Source organism: Microcaecilia unicolor, chromosome 4 (genome assembly GCF_901765095.1).
Source record: "Microcaecilia unicolor chromosome 4, aMicUni1.1, whole genome shotgun sequence".
Lineage (NCBI taxonomy): Eukaryota > Metazoa > Chordata > Amphibia > Gymnophiona > Siphonopidae > Microcaecilia > Microcaecilia unicolor.
This window is the reverse complement of record NC_044034.1, coordinates 248,069,051-248,082,943: the sequence shown is the minus strand read 5'-3', so window position 1 is coordinate 248,082,943 and position 13,893 is coordinate 248,069,051. Positions and strand designations below refer to the sequence as shown.

The window sequence follows — 13,893 nt, the reverse complement described above, 5'->3', positions numbered from 1 at the left end:
ATGCTTTCAGTTTGTGATTAATTTAATTTTATCTAAAAGCAAATGCTTTGTTTGTGATTAATTTTATTTTATATAAAAGTTCTTGTCCATAATGTTTTCTGCAAGCCGTCACTTGTTAATCACTTCCTTTTAAGTTTTTCTGCTAATTGTTGTCATCTTTGTAAGATTTTAATTTCCTCTTCTGTCATACCCTGCTGTGAAACTGAAGAAGATGCTTTTGCTTCATGATCTTCAGATGTTTGTTTGTGTAATTTAAACCTTGATTCCATCTTTTTAGCCATTAATTTATCTCACTTCTGCTTTAAATACTCTGCTATTTGTCTTAGCTGCTCCTTTTCAAGAGATGTTAAACTAATTACAGCACTGAAAATCCCAGCTTCTTTCCTTGCTTGTTCTAACCAGGTTTCTGGTGCTTCAGAGTTGCTCCTTTCCTTTAGTTTAACAGTAGGAGGTTCTAAAGGACATTCAAGTACTCCTACGGCTGGCTGCACTGGTTTTATAGTTTCAAATGTCTTGATATGTTCTCCTGATGATAATATGCAGTTTTTTCCATTTCTTCAAATGACATATTTTTTGGAGCTTCACTTAAAAATCCTGAAGATTCTTCTCTTGAAGTTTCTGATGAATCCAATATTTTACTACAAGACTTTGTAACTTTAGTTCGCTGTTCTTGCTCATACTCTTCCTTTGATCATCTAAGAGCCTCTGTCAGTAATTCCATCTCATTTTGCTCCAGGTTAGCTACCATATCACTACCATTTGTCAAACAGTCAGGAAGAACACCATTTCTATCTTGAATTAATTGAATTGCTTGCAACTGTAGTTCAACGTTTTTCTGCACCATCATGGTTTTTAAACATATTGAAATCTTCTGCAGCCAACACTGGTTGTAGGATTGTCTGAAGTGAATGAGACTCTGCAAAAGGCGATTTACATGCATCTTGAAACTGCTCTTCAGTAATTCCAATATCTTGGAGATAACCTTCTAGAGCTGTTCAACCAGTTCTTTGTATTCCTGATGAATTTCTGTGTAGGACAGCTTGTTTTCTTCTTCATCAAAAACTGAGTAGTTCTGCTCCACGAAGTCCAACACCAGAACAGACCAGATGGGCCCGCTGAGGAAGCCGAAGATGCTCTCCACCACCCATTCACTTTCCTCAGTCATGAAGAAAGAGAGACCAAGCGTACCTAGGAAACCACACCAATAAATGAGCACCTTGGTTTATGCCTCTGAAGCCGAACAATTCAATCCTTTTTCTTTAGGAAGGAGCGGGGCAGCATGCGAGTACACTGATAATTATTTGTAACAACAGTAAGCGTAGTGGAGAAAGAGAGCCAGACACAGACTTTCTCCGGTTTGTTTATGCCCTCTGAGAAAGGAATTGAGACCACAGAACTGTGGTTCTTATAGGATTGTATTAATGGAAAGGAAAGATTCCCACCACCCACCACCCTCCCCATGGTTGGCAGAGGCTATATTTCATAGATGTATGGTTCTATATCTCCCTATTCTTTACTGAGCATTAACTTTATCCAACTCAGCCCAACTTATTTGTGCTGTTCTCCCCTCTGCTGAAACTGTGACAAGGCCCTCTGCCATTTTGTGATATCCTCCTTGAGTAGCTAGCAAGGTAACATTTGTAATTTATGAAGAATCTTTGTAAAACTTATCATTTTCAATAGAGCACCATGTCCCAAACTGCCTGCTTTTTGTTTCTTGAAAAGGACCAATATGGTGTGATCACTCACTACTACATTTTGTACCTTCAGATTTGAGGCCTAGCTGCTCAGGGAGCCATGTTGCAAAGAAGGCAATAGAGTTCCTGGTCTTTGACATTTTCTGGCAGGCCAACCACTTGAAGATTATTGCAGTGATTTCTTTCTTCCTGCTGCTCCATGTGGTCTAACAGAACCACATTTTTTTCTGCAAGGCCATTCTGTTCTGTCCTCATATGCTATCACTCTAGTCTCAACATCAGTGAGCGATATTTGATTTTATCTATCACCAATTGTGCAAAGATTTGTTTAATTTACCTTCCAGCGCCACCAAGACACGTATTTCTTGAACCAGGGCTGCATACAGCATTGCCACATCTCATGCCCCCTTTACCACTTTTCTGTTGTCATTAATGGCAGTTCCGCGTGAAACTGCCATGATAGAATACTAGAGTAAGTCCACAGTTTTGCACTCAACTTTTGGCATGAGCACTTACACCATGTCAAAGGCTGGCGTAAGTGCTTGCACCTATCTGTTGGCAGTTAGTTGCCGAACTCAACCTACGCACCTAACTCCCAAGCATGCCCCTGACCACGTCCATGCCCCTCTCACATCCACGCTCCCTAGAAGTTGTGCATGATAGAATTTGCACACACAGCGTCTATAAAAGATACTAAGGTCAGTTGCGCATGCAAATGCTAATTGGTGCCAATTAGCGCTAATCAAAAAATCCAATAATTGGCTGTTACAATTAACAGCCAATTATTACATTAAGTTGTGCATGCAACTAACCTTGGTCTAAACTTGCTTGTGCAAATTTAGACACTATGTGTAAATTTGGTTGCACAAGTTTATAGAGTTAGGGGGTGTGTGAGAGGTGTTCTCACTTTGCCCCCCCCCCCTCCCCCCTCCCCCCCCATGTAGGCTCAGTTTTCGCACATGCGCAAGAGGCCAGTGCTGGCAGTGGCTCAGGTTGCAAGTGTTTCAGCTAGAAGGAGGTCTTCAGCTGGCAAGGTTTAGGAATCCCTACCAGCTCAGGTATTTCTATTTTTAGGGGAGTGTGTTTTTTGGGAGGAGAGGTGTAGACAAAATTTTGGACCCACCCACTTTGGGCCCAGGCACATCCTAAATCAGCTATCTGGCAATGCCACTGAACAGTATAAGTTGTTTGTCAATCTATACTTGCACATTGCCGTGGGTGAATCTCTTCATAAAGGCAATTAATAAATCTTAATAAATAAACTAACTGATGGAATATCAGTCAAAGCATGTTTAATAACATGTATAGGTAATTGAAGAATTCTGTCTGCATCTTTGGGTATTAGAACCAGGTTTTCTAAAGCTCTGTACCATTGCCTATCTTGAGAAAACTTAGGTAAAACAAACCAATCTGCAGTACTTACATGGGCACATCACATTTTTGCAGAAAGTTTTGTATTAGCCATGTAAGTAGTGCTGGTGCAAGGGTATTTTTTTACCCCCTTCAGTTAGCTTTGAAGCCCCTTTCTCATCCCCATCCCCACTCCTACTGCCAACTGAAAAATTATTATGAGTAATTTTAATCACCCCAACAGCGCCCCTCCCCTAATGGACTCGTCATAAAAATGCTTAATTGAACTTGAACATCAAATCTTTTTGAAGGGGGAGGGATTTAATATACCCTAGTGGCAACAAGACAAATCTAGTCTACTTAGGATGGTGTGACACTGCAACATGGCACAGCTATGTGCCAGACATTACTAGCAGAAGTAGACATCAGAAGTAACTTTCCCAGTCCCCGCGAACTCTGTCTCTATCCACAGAAGCCTCACTGTTTAACCACCCTTAAGACTTACCTTTGGGTTTAAAAAGCAAAGTCATGTGCATGTAAGGACTGCATAAATGAATTAGAACAAATGCCCTTAAAATGTAATAATACTGGACTGGTCTGGCAAGCAATAATGAAACAGTGATGAAATATTCATTCAAATAGCAAGCAATAATGAGCACTGATGTTTCTAATCATTCTACAACTCCAAGCACATTTAATTCTTTTCTCACTATACAAAACAGGGAACCACAGAAAAACTGAGATAGAGATCTCCCTTAAGAAAGCCAGACTCTGTAAGCTGTGTAAACACTGGTAAAAGAGAAACAGAAATGTATTTTTCCTGCACTCTGCAAAATACAAAAATAGAAAAGACGTACATTTCACAAAGCAGACACATCTCAGTCCTTAAAAAGTATTAAAAATATTTCTTGTCTACCTTTGTTGTCTGAGCACTTTATTTTTCTAATTGGGCTGGTCCCAGTCTCTTTTCCACATGTCCGTCTTCTCTAAATTCTTTTCCATGTTGGTGTTTCCATTTCTTCTCTCTCCTCTTGGCTTTGTCCTTTCCTTCTCTACATCTGTCTGGCAGTGACCTTTCATTTCATGTCCGTCCCCCCCTTATTTGTGTTTATCCCCCTTTCTCTCACCTTAGTCTCTGTTTCACTTCTCATCTACCTACTAGCTTTTACCGTTGCTCCCTCTGTCTTTCAATATCCAGTCTCCTAAACCCCTATCTTTCACCCACTTCCTTAGCCCCCATTCCCATCCTAAGAGCCCTCATCTACACTCCACTGGATCTCATCACCCTATCAGGCCCTAGCTCCATCCTTTTCTCTTTCATTCCCTTGCTTCCAAGGCCCTATACCCCATGCCCTTCCTTCCCCCCTTGCAAGGTCGTGTCACTCTCCCTCCCTCCCTTCTTCCCTCCTTCCTTCCCTCCAAGGTCCGGTATCGCTTTCCCTCCCTCTCCCCCCCCCCCCCCCCCCCCACAAAGTCTGATGTCGCTTTCCCTCCTTACCACCAACACCCCCACAAAGTCTGGTGTCGCCTTCCCTCCTTCCCGCTTCCAAGTTTGGTGTCGCTCTCCCAATCTTCCTGCCTCCCCCCAACAGGGTCAGTGTCACCCTCCCTCCCTCCATTCTCACAAGGTTCGGTGTCACCCTCCATTCCCACAAGGTCCGGAGTCACCCTCCCTCCATTCCCACACGGTCCGGTGTCACCCTCCCTCCCTCCATTCCCACAAGGACCAGTGTCACCCACCCTTCCTCCCTTCCTACAAGTCCGGTGTTGCTCGCTCTCCCACCCCACCGCCACCACCGGGTCCTGTGTCGTACTCTCCCTCCCCTCTCTGCAAGCTCCAGTGTCACTCCTCCACCTCTCTGCTATGCTTCCCTGCAGCCTTTTCATCTTCTGGGCTGTCGGCAATATTAGCAACGTAAGCACGCTGCCTTCACACGCCGGGAAGCCGCCTCTCTGCATCGAGCGACCTGCCTATGCGGAAACAGGAAGTCACAATAGAGAGAAGGCTTCCGGTTCACGTGAAGGCAGCGTGCTTACATTGCTAACACTGCTGGCAGCCTGGAAAATGGAAAGACTGCAGCGGGAGCACAGCAGAGAGGTGGAGGAGTGACCCCAGAGCTTGCAGGGAGGGGGGGGAGTGCAATACAGGACCCGGCGGGGGGGGAGGGAGAGTGAGTGACATCGGACTTGTAAGGAATGGAGGGAGGACAGGAAAAAGGTAGGCGTCTGTTGTACCGTGGGTGCAGGGGTTATTACCGCTCCTGTGGGGTGTGGAAATAATCTATTTTTGTACCCGCGGTAAAACTTTGAAAATTGTTTCCATTCCTTGGGTTTTACTGCGGATTACTGCGGTTTACCGCGATTACCTGCTCTTGTGTCATTCTCTACTTCTAAACTCCACTATACATTTACAGCACCAGCACTGTCTAAACATTTATACAGGGGCTCCTGACATAGTTTATTGGGGTCTCTATATAAAAGTATTCCTTAGCTGCTGTTGCAAAGGTTAATGCGCCCAGACATCCATTGTGGAGCACCCACTTCTGTTGCACAGGAGCTATACATGATATGGACTTCCTTGTCTATGTGTAATAACAATAACATAAATGAACAAAGGTATCCTAATGAAATGTCCATACATGCCATGAATCCAGAACTATACTCAAAGGAATGTTTGTTTTATTGGAATTTTGTTCTATGTTTTATTTTGTTCCTTTTAGGAAAAAGTCTGGTTAAATGTTGATAAAAGTTTAGAGTGTATCATTCAGAGAGTGGACAAGCTTCTGCAGAAGGAACGCTTAAGCAGTGACAGTTGTGAAGATGTCTTCCACTGTGATATCAGCTGCACCAGTAAGAAAGGTAATCGGCAATGGAGAGCATACTGGATAAATCCAGAAGTCTTAGATGAGGTATCATCATCGTCACCATCACCATCATCATCATCATCACCTGTGCTACCTTCCTCCTTATCTTCTGCATGCCATTCTCACAAAAACACAAGTGCGTATAGTAGAAACTATCTCTTATTTATTCGTTCATCCTTTTTTTTTCTCCTTCTGTTTTCTCTTTTTGCTCCCAGTGGTAATGTATCAAATATTTTGCCATTTTCAGTTGAATCAAAGGATTTAGTTACTCCAGAGCAAATTGTATGTTTCAATGAATTCCTAAATAAATAAAATAGCTGACCTCTGAAGCCCAATTTGGGTGTGCTCCTGAATACATTCAGATTAGGGTCAGGATTATCTCATGGGTTGTGGTTTGCATTAACAGTATGATCAATCTATTATATGTTCCCTGTGTTAAAAAAGTGCAGTTGACTTGACATTGGAAAAGAGTACTGCTGTGAAAGCACTACAATTGTGGAATGCCCTTCCAGAGGAGTTTCGTAATGAGAAAGATTTATCAAAGTATTAAAAACCATACCTGTTCAGGTGTGATTATGGCTAGAAGAGGATGGTTGTTTAGGAAAGCAGGAATCTGTGTATTTTGTGCTATGTTATTTTTGTGTTTTTGTATTCTTAGGTTATATAAATTGTTTTATTTTTGTTTGCCTGCTGTAGGGAGCAATTCCAGTTCTATGGTATAAAAGTATGACTAAATAAATGAACAAACTGAGGCTGACATAATCTCTACAAATACAAGTTAATCGTAAAAAGAGCAATTCTATAACTGCATAGGTGCCAAGATAATTGGCACTTAGATGCATATCTGCACTATACACCTATTCTATAAAATAGCACGGGGGTGTGCACATGGGTGACGCTTTGGAGGAGCATGGCCGTGCCTCCAACATACGTGTGCAATTTCTAGAATACATATAAGTTATGTGCTGATCATGTAAGGAAATACTAAAATACTTAAATACCGCACAGCAATGACAATCATTGCAGTTGTCAACAGTGAAGACGGAACATTTAGATCCTTTGGAGTTGAGTTGGTGAAACAATTATACATTAGCTATGCGTCTCGAGTAAAATATTTTTTTCATCTATATGAGTATAAACAAGTTAATTGATTGGTAGATATTATTTGGGATAATAAAGGTTAGGTGTATTTTTGAATTTACTAAACACAACATTTTTCTGACTGATGATTACTTATGGACTGGTCACATTAATAAGTGGCTGCATTTGAAGACAGTCAAAATCATTGACCTTGGTCATTATGAGAGTCTATAAAAAAGTGCCTAGTCACATTAAAAGCCTAGGTAAAATACTAGGTTTTGAGATCCACTTTGAACTTTTGGTAGAAAGTTTCTATTTTGAGGTTATTTGGGAAAAGAATACCCTGCAGACTGTCAAGTACATAAGTAGGTATGTTTTGCTTTGAGGTTGTTTGGCATCCAGTGGCATAGGAAATTTGTACAGGTGAATGAAAAAATGGTTTAAACTAAATATTAACATAACTTAGAAGCTAATGTTGCACAGTCAATTAATAATTTGAAGATGAAAAGAGGTTGGATATTTCAACAAGAAAACAGTCCAAAACATACCTCAAAAATCAACCATGAAGTGCTCAGAGGAAAGAAGATGTCGGTTTTAGATTGCTCTTTTCAATCCCTGGAGTTGACTACTAACAACAACGTGTAGGGAGATGTCAGACATGCAGTGAATGCAGGGAAACCTAAGAAGAGTTTTGCAAGGAAAAGTGGTGGGGAAAATAAAAACATTCCAAAAGCAAGAATAAAAAGACTTTTTACTGGTTACAGGGAAAGTTTGAAAACTGGTATTTCTGCCAAAAAGTGCCCAGATTTTTGCACCTGCCATATTCACTGGTTTCTTATTTTAAATGCAGAAGAAAGCTTACAAGTATTAATTACGCATTAAAATTTGTAGACAGATGTCATGTTTATCTTTGTATCATGCAGAGGCTGTTTCATCTTCCGTTCACCTACAGGTTCATTGAAACATACAGTTTTAGAAGAGGTGCCTAAACATGTGTATAACTGTATCTGCTTTGTACTGCAGATTTGGTTCTAATTTGTTCTGACAGCCAAGACAAGATAAAGCAGAAGCTGTGTTTGCTTAATTGAAATAGATTTAATTAAAAGTAGTACTTTTTTTATTTTCTATGCAGCCTTTTATCTTTGACTACAGTAAAATGGTATATGTACATCTGTTTTAAGACATGTCTCAGGGCTTCTCCTGTGTTTATACATTCTAGAGTCTAAGAAGAATACCATAAATCTTATGTTTAGGATGCTCTTTTGGTAGGGTGCTAGTTTTTGCATGATGTATATATAATGGATTTTGATTTAGTTCCCTCTATTATCTGAGATAAAGTCCAGCTGCAGTTCTTTTGAATTGAGAATTGTATAGACTAATCATCTACTTTGAGCTATGGTCTAGAAAAGCTCTCTTAAGTAGTTCATTTTGCAGTTTTTTTTAACTTTATTTTTATTCAGTTTTCAAATGTAATCCAAATAAAATACTAATAGAGAAAATCAGTCAACACATAATGTAACAATTCAAGGTAAAAATGTAAAGAAAGAAGAAATACAATTATATCAAACCAGTCCACTATAAGGGAGAGAAGACAAGAGATAATTGAAACAAAGAAAAGTTAGATATAGCTAATTGCCAAAAGACTATTCCTTAAGAGGAAAGACATTCCATATTCCTGATGAGAAAACAAACCAATCACAATTGAGGTTGTTCTGTCCTAGTGGGAGAACCCTAACCAGCAGCCACAATTTCATCACTTAGGAGCAATGTTAATTGAGACAGGTCAAAGAAAATATAAGCACGAGATTAATATTTTACTATAAACATACAAGAAAACATCAGGAGAAACCACCCTCCAAAGGCCAGAACCCAGGTATGCATCAAAAGAAACTGTCACCTTCACAACATCAGGGAAAATTTGAACTTTCAAGGTGCAAAAAGTAGACAAACGATACTTGAAATATAATTTCAACAGTCAGTCTGTATCATAGTCCAAAGTCATTGTGACCAGTAGAAGGTATAGCTGCCCCTTTAGAAGATTCAAGAAAAGCTGTTAAATTCAACTATCTTGAGATATTGAGAGAACCTCTATCTCCTCTCCAGTTTTGTTTTGTTTTTGAAAGATGGCAAGTAGAAAATTCTATATATTGGTGGTAGTGACTGCAAAGGCACTTTCAAAATCTCTAACATGTACCACGCTTAGCCGATATCCCAGGAATCTAAGGAAGATTTATCAAACGTAAGTTTCTTCTACGAGCTATATTTTGAAAAATGTTCAGTTTTAAATCCACAGTTGTCATACCTTTAACTAAGGAGGTTGTAAGAGCAAATGTAGATTTAGATTCAGTATTTAATGTTTAAACAGTATTCTGTATCAAAGATAGCTGAGATTCCTGTGTATCCATCCTATGCTTCAGAGCAGTTAACCTGGCATGGTCAGAAGACTGGTGGGCTGTAAGAGATTGTCCTAGGGCCACAATAGTGTTTCAAATTTCGTCCTGTGTAAAAACACAGGTCTTACCAGCAAAAGCAACAGAGCTGAACTGCTCCCAGTTTTACCCACACCTGGAAGAGATTCAGACCCCTCTTAGGTTGGTACTGCTACAGGTTGCATCTCACTGACGACAGAAAAGCTTCCTGCTTCCACCTAACCATTGTGATCCTGGGTAGGCATTGATGTTGCAAACTCACAAAGGAAACATTTTTAATATATGATACTTTATGCCTGGAGCTATAACATTTTATTTCCTTTTGATCTGCTTTTCTTTAAACATTAACTTTTATTGAATCTATATATCTACACTTGGCCCCTCAGCTAGATAGAAAAACATTAACATCATATCTATGTTACTTGAATGTTCTGTTGCTTATTAGGTGTTTCATTGGTATTATGGTGGCATCATGTTATATCTGTTATTTAAATATTCTCCTATGCTGTCTATTATGTACTGACATGTTTCCAAGATTGCCTACATTTTTTGTAATTTATTTTCTAAACCTAAAACTAATACATTAAACCTGCATTCCTTCATACCCTCATCTGACTTTGTACTTAATGAAGGAATAGACTATTATTAATCTGATTTTTATGTTTGCCAACTGCATTTCCAGGTAGTCTAACAGATTTTTATTTATATATTTATTTTTTGTAAAGAAGAAACCCTAGTTTTAGGCGTTTCTCCTAAAGGACCATACCTAAGTAGGAAGAATTGAACTTCAGCATAGGCAGAGATCTTGGGCTCAAGAGAAATTAGCTATTGAGGGAGAACAAGATGGCAACTTCTAGGTAACCATGCCACTACAGAGCTCATGTACCATTGTCCTTTTCTTTTATTAAGTAGAGGTTTCTTTTCTTACCTTTCAATGGAGAGTCACAAGGGAAGGATTTGGAGCTATTCCCTGGGTCCTCAGGACTGCCTCTGCCGAGGGCCTCAATGCTGAGCTTTGTTTGTGTCTCATCTGTTGTATGTAATCTTTCTACTGCCTGTGGTATGGAGTGAGCCTTGTGCCGGCATCAAAAAACCTTCCTTTAGTGCTTTGGCAGCTTACTGAGGCATATTGGTTGGAGAGGCCATTGTAAGCCATTGTTGCATCAGGTGTGGCTTGTGTGGAAGGACAGAAAGCATTGAACAATGCAGGTTTGGAAAGTGATTTGGAGACTGAAATGCTTGAGTTATTGCAGGGTGGGGAGAGAGAGTGATTGCTGTGGAATCACTAAACCCCTTAGAGAATATCATAGGGGGGAGGGGAAGTTTGCTCCTTCCTCCATGCTTCTAGAGGCTGCACCAGTGTCTACTGTGGGGACTTTATAATAAATAAATAAATAAAACTAGTGGCTGGATTTCTATCTGGACTGTTGGTGTCCTTGAGAATAATCTGATTGTTGGTTTTAGCCACTGATAGAAAGTCACAGTTGCTGGTGCAGGAGGAAACTTTAGCACAGTGTTAAAAAGGAACCATAGATCTTTTTCTTCCTGTGGATCAGGTGGTGGTAGCTCAGCCCAGTTTGATTTGGGATAAGAATATGATTCACAGAAGGCTGGAAGATTTTGATAGTTATATTAGGTGTCTAAGCTTGAGAATGGTCAGTTTTTCAGAGTCCAACTTTGCTCCCTCAGATCTCCTCAAGAAATATTTGAATAAAGTTGTAAAGATTCCTGTAGAGGCATAGCCATTTTTGGCTTAAATTTGTTATGTTCCTGTGAGTCTTCGGGTATAGCAGTCTGGAGAAGGGTACCTATCTGTGGACAGCCTTGACTTGACAGGTCTCCACTGAATAGATCAGGAGGGGAGGAAGTAGAAAGATCCACTTGCTTGTTGTGTTCGAATTTCTTCAAGATAGGAACTCTGTTATGCTTCTCCTTTTCCAGAACCATAATGTTCATTTTATGAGTGACAGGATTTGGATTCACCCATATTAATGTAAGGTGACTCTAGATCAAAGGAAGACATTTTTAGCAATAATGAAAGAGTTTTCTGATACTGAGCCATATTTCCTGCTTTATTTCCCTTGTAAATGCACTGTGAAGCTTCGCGGTTTTATTTACAAATTCTGTGACCCTCCCCAGATTTTCCTTGATTCTCTAACATTGGAGGTATCAAGAGATATAGGCCCAAACTATATATATAGTGGATTATCGTGCTCTACAGTTTGGGAGAGTCAATAGTTTTCCTTTTGTTCGTTATTTCCTTTTTTGTTAAAGCTCCTTTAATTTCTTTCTCGGTTTTCTCTGCCCTCTCGTCAATGGGCTATATTGGCTGCAAATTATTTGCCTGGTTTATTTCATTTTATTGATATTGTTTGAAATTGTCAGATGTAATATTTTCTACTATGTAACGTTTCCTGTATCAAGTTGTTTAATGCTTGATTGCAGTTAAAATGCGATTAAAATAAGATTGACCATAGTATCTGAATGAAGGTCGTGGTAAGCAGTTCTGACTCTACCATGAGCATTTCTTTTGAGGCCTTGTATAAAGAAGTGTAGTGTCCATGCTAGTCTACGTTTGAAAGGTAATAAATAGAAATAAAACAAAGAAAATAAAATGCATTTATTATTGGACTAATTTAGTATGTTTTTGTCTAGCTTTCAAAATCCAGATCAGATAAAAGATAATATCAGAATACATAAGTGGAACATAAAAGCATTTCAATGATGATTTCATGGAGAAAGATGGGGTGGGGATGAGAAACCGGGAGAGAGGGGATGGGTAATCAGAAGGTGACAAATAAGTATCATTTTATGGTTTATAATGTGATAGGTCTTCAGTGATCTGGGTTTCCTATCTTATTGTAGAAATATTTTATTATATTAAATTATAAGGTCTTAAGTTCCTGGATTGTTTTAATATTTCCTCTTAGTATTCTGAAACTGTTCAAAACAGGATCAAACTGGTACCACTAACACTAAACAAATTAAAAAACCAGTTTGTATTTGGACCGTTTCACTCACAGATTAAGAAAGACTTCTTTTACAAATTAAAGGACCTCAAAGCTTCCTAGTGAGACTGTTCATTCCTGAACAAATACTCCCTTACTGGATATGTCTCAACTATGTCAGGAGCAAGATTTTATCCTTGGTCCATATAATATTCTACAAAGGGTGAAAAACAAACCAATGAAAAAAAACTCCCGTTGCGGAGAAAAAGTTTTTGTTAAAAATTCCTTACTTGTTTAAATTGAATGGTTGTGTTTAAACAGTTAGAATTGGATTACACATTTTTCTTTTGGAGAATTTTCTCACAGATATTGTTAACATTTACCTAAAGGGGTTTTTTTTTTTTTGAGGAACCAATGATTTTTTTCCGCATCTGGAGTTTTTTTCATTGGTTTGTTTTTTTACTCTTTGTAGACTATTATATGGACCAATGATAAAATCTTGCTGCTGACATAGTTGAGACATATCCAGTAAGGGAGTATTTGTTCAGGAATGAACAGTCTCACTAGGAAGCTTTGAGGTCCTTTAATTTGTAAAAGAAGTCTTTCTTAATCTGTGAGTGAAACGGTCCAAATACAACTTGGTTTTTGTTTACTCTTATTCTGGCCATATGGTCATTGATGCCATGTTGTGGCCTTGAAAAGTGCTCTCCCATGGAGGGGTTACCTTGATTTGTTTTGTGGTGTTTAAAGTGATGCCTGTTTGAGTTGATTCTTATGTTTAACGTCTAGCTTGAAATCCTTTTATGAATGCCATGGATTAGAAGACTCTGGTGCTCATTTTCAAAGCACTTAGACTTACAAAGTTCCATAGGTTACTATCAGGCTCATTTTCGAAAGAGATGGACGTCCAGAAAGTGGCATAAATCGGCACTTGGACGTCCATCTCTCAGAGACGTCCAAATCAGTATAATCAAAACCCGATTTTGGATGTCTTTATCGGAAGTCTTTTGCAAGGACGTCCAAATCTCAAGGGGGCATACTGGAGGCTTGGTCAAGATGGGACTTGGGCGTTCCTAAGACTTGGACATCTTTGAGCCATAATGAAAAAAAAGCAAAGACATCCAGCACTAAAACCTGGACATTTTCACCCAGACCTGGTTTTATTACGAATAAGGCACAAAAAGGTGTCAGAAATGACCAGATGACCACTGGAGGGAATCGGGGATCACCTCCCCTTACTCCCCAAGTGATCACTAACCCCCTCCCACCCTCAAAAAAAATCATTAAAAATATTACTTGCCAGCCTCTATGCTAGCCTCAGATGTCATACTCAGGTCTATGACAGCACATGCGGGTCCCTGGAGCAATTTTAGTGGGTGCAGTGCACTTCAGACAGGTGGACCCAGGCCCATACCCCCCCTACCTGTTACCTTTGTGGAGGAAACAGCAAGCCATCCAAAACCCACCAGAAACCCTCTGTACCCACGTATAGGTGCTCCCCTTCACCCGTAAAGGCTATGGTAGT

The 13,893-nt window shown here is 39.6% G+C and overlaps 1 protein-coding gene and 1 pseudogene across 5 annotated transcripts in view; one reads left to right on the top strand and one right to left on the bottom strand.

Moving 5' to 3' along the window:
* INPP4A (inositol polyphosphate-4-phosphatase type I A) overlaps positions 1 to 13,893 on the top strand; it is a 349,368-nt gene that overhangs the window by 233,187 nt on the left and 102,288 nt on the right. For 3 of the 5 annotated variants that reach the window (XM_030201387.1, XM_030201385.1, XM_030201386.1), the window contains one exon: positions 5,768 to 6,047. In XM_030201387.1, coding sequence (XP_030057247.1) covers positions 5,768 to 6,047 — 280 coding nt within the window. The remainder of the gene's footprint in view (positions 1 to 5,767; positions 6,048 to 13,893) is intronic. The other 2 variants (XM_030201389.1, XM_030201388.1) reach the window with 1 other exon arrangement.
* On the bottom strand, positions 41 to 1,165 carry LOC115469095 (annotated as a pseudogene).